The sequence below is a fragment of the Loxodonta africana genome, chromosome 2, assembly GCF_030014295.1.
Source record: "Loxodonta africana isolate mLoxAfr1 chromosome 2, mLoxAfr1.hap2, whole genome shotgun sequence".
Taxonomy (NCBI): Eukaryota; Metazoa; Chordata; class Mammalia; order Proboscidea; family Elephantidae; genus Loxodonta; species Loxodonta africana.
The window spans coordinates 208,525,265-208,528,137 of NC_087343.1; the positions used below are offsets into that span (position 1 = coordinate 208,525,265).

At 40.6% G+C, this 2,873-nt stretch overlaps 1 protein-coding gene across 1 annotated transcript; it reads right to left on the reverse strand.

Moving 5' to 3' along the window:
• Positions 1-914: 914 nt before the first annotated feature.
• Positions 915-2,239, reverse strand: LOC100670759 (olfactory receptor 2T11-like). Its single transcript, XM_064279342.1, has one exon. The coding sequence runs from the start codon at positions 2,213-2,215 to the stop codon at positions 1,262-1,264; it is 954 nt and encodes a 317-aa protein (XP_064135412.1). The 5' UTR covers positions 2,216-2,239; the 3' UTR covers positions 915-1,261.
• Between the last annotated feature and the right edge of the window lie 634 nt (positions 2,240-2,873).

Genomic DNA, 2,873 nt, shown 5'->3' on the forward strand with positions numbered 1-2,873 from the left:
TTAATCATGTAACAAATGTTTAAAACTTATCTTGTTAACAACTGAATTCTTGATTTCTCCCACTCAAACCTGCCACTCTAGCAGTCTTCCAAATCTCAGTAAATAGAAATTCTGTTTTCCATCCACTTGGGCCCAAACCATTGAGTTATCCTTCATTCCACCTTCTCTCCCAGTATACGTGCAATCCATGAGCTAAATCCTGTTAGCTAGTCCTCCAGATCATTTCCAGAATCTGCCTCTACTACTCCACTCTACTCCAAGCCATCTTAATTTTTCACCTTGGAGATCTCTCCTACATTGTTTTCCTTTATCCAACATGCTCCCTCCTCTATTCTTCACACTATAGCCACAGTAATCCCTTTACAGATGGAAATCTTGTCTTGTCACACCTCATCTGAAAATTCTTCTAGGATTTCCCATCTCACTCAAGCAAAACTCAAATTGCCTTCAAGTGTGTTGGGGGATTACACAGAGCTGTGAAATGATGAAGTCCTTTTCCAGGGTGGGCTCTTGCTTCATCTGCTCTCCTACTATTGCATAGTAACACAGAAGGCGGTACAGTGCTTCTCTCTGATGCTAAATATTAGACAGAGTCTATTCCTTTGAAAAGGTGTCTGATCCTTGGTCACCCATACATTCATTCAGCAGGTTCAATTCAATTCATCCACTACTTATTGTGGTCTAGTATGTGTCAGTTGCTATATTCAGATCAGGACATACAAAGGTGATCTCAGAGCTTTGCAAAATTTCAACAATAAAAGATATGGCTAAAATTTGTGTGGTTTCAGTTCTTTGTTACATGCAGGTTGCTATTGTTATGCTTTATTGCTATTATAATAATCACATAGATTTTGGCACTAAAAATTCAGTAGTGTTGGAGGGGATTTTTGTTTGTATGTTTAATGCCAAGTCAGTTATGAAGGAGACATAGTTCAGAATAAAAGGCGACTCTGTAAATTCTAATATCTGTTTTATGTATGTGTGTGTTTTGCTTTTTCCTCTTGGAGGCAAGAATCAACACAAGATTAATCCTTTAACTTACTAAGTGGGAAGCAATTTTTGATAATTATCCAAAAAAATCTCTGTGTAGTTGATGAAACATCTTTCTACCCCAGAATAATCCAGACAGGATGAATTGTCTTAATTTCCAATACTAAGTACTCTTTGACAGATGCCGAAATAATCTGTGAAGAAACAGGATACATGGAGGCGATTCTTGGGGGGAAAAAAATGATGAAAGACCATCCCTCTTGTTGAATCTCTAAGCATCACTTTTTGCTACTTTCTGAGCAGATGAGCATCGCACAAATACCTTTTTAAATGCCCCCATGACGTCCTTGTTCCTGAGGCTGTAGATCAGGGGGTTGAGCATGGGTGTGACCATGGTATAGAAGGCTGACACTACCTTGTCCTGCTCGGGGATGTGGAATGACTGGGGCAGCACATACGTGTAGAAGGCAGCCCCATAGAAAATGCTGACAACGGTCAAGTGGGATGAGCAAGTGGTAAAGGCTTTTCTCCGGCCTTCTGCAGAGCGCACGTGGTAGACAGTTAACAAGATGAGAGAGTAGGAAGTGGAGATGATGGAGATGGGGATGAGCAGCATGAGTACACAGCAGGTGTACATCAGCGTTCCATACAAGGATGTGTCTGCACAAGCCAGCTTGAGAACCGCAGGGACCTCACAGAAGAAATGGTTGACACTGCAGGGGCCACAATAGTTGACATTCATAGTGATGGGGGTGAGCAGAAAGCCATCAAGAGAGCCACCAAACCAGGCACCAGCAGCCAGAAGGAGACACACCTTGCGATTCATCAAGACTGGGTACCTAAGGGGGTTACAGACAGCCACATAGGGATCATAGGCCATGAGGCCCAGAAGAAAGGCCTCTGAGCCAATCATGGTCAAGTAGAGAAAGATCTGGATGCCACAGGCCACAAAGAAAATGGTCTTCTCTTGGGACACCATGTCAACCAGAAGCTTTGGGACAGTGGTACAAATGAAAAGGGTGTCCATGATGGACAACTGGCTGAGCAGAAAGTACATGGGGGTGTGGAGGCGGGAATCCACCTGAATCAAAAATATCATGACCAAATTCGCAGTTACAGCCACCATGAAAATAGCAAGGATAACTGTGAAGACAATCCCTGCAGCCTGACTGTTCACTAGAAGCCTCAGCAGGATAAAGTCAGAGGATGGAGTGCTGTTCTTCATTGCCAGAACCTAGGACAAATTCAGGTAAACAGGAAGTCACAAAATTCAGGAAAGAAAGTAGGATATTCAGCATGGGAGAAATGCCCTATGGTCAAGATAAAATTTTCCAGGGCAGAATGCTAGAGAAATCAAAAAGACTAAGAAACCTTGTGTCATAAAACTGTGACTATGGTTCAACTTCTCCTTACTGGGGAAGGACCATTTTTTATGGTGTTTTTATATTAAAAAAAATAAATAAATTTTTTTTTTATATTCACTCTTTTGTACTTAGGTTGTGATAATGGTGTTTTCTGTACATGCAATAGAGGCTTTATCTGTCCTGTTCACTCAGCAGTTGTAGAATTGAGGAAGTTGCCCAACCCATAGTAGGTCTAAGTATATACTGGTTGGAGAAAAGAATGAATGATTGATTCATTGATTGATTGAATAAAGGTAAGCGAAATGAATAACTTAAGAAATGAATAGTTTGATATTTGTTGTGGCTTCATGAATAAAATTTTTCTTATCTCTCCATTCTTTTTTCTTTTTGCTAGTACCTAAATTTGTATCACTTAACTGTCGCTTGCACTGCTTAGTTATCCTCCTAGCTTATCATTCTACAAATAGTTTTACTCTCTCATTTACTTGTATCAGTCTTCCAGAATAAAATTCCTTCAAC

What these genes read in the sequence shown, in the direction of transcription:
- LOC100670759 (XM_064279342.1), bottom strand. Translation starts at nt 2,215, where the DNA reads ATGAAGAACAGCACTCCATCCTCTGACTTTATCCTGCTGAGGCTTCTA.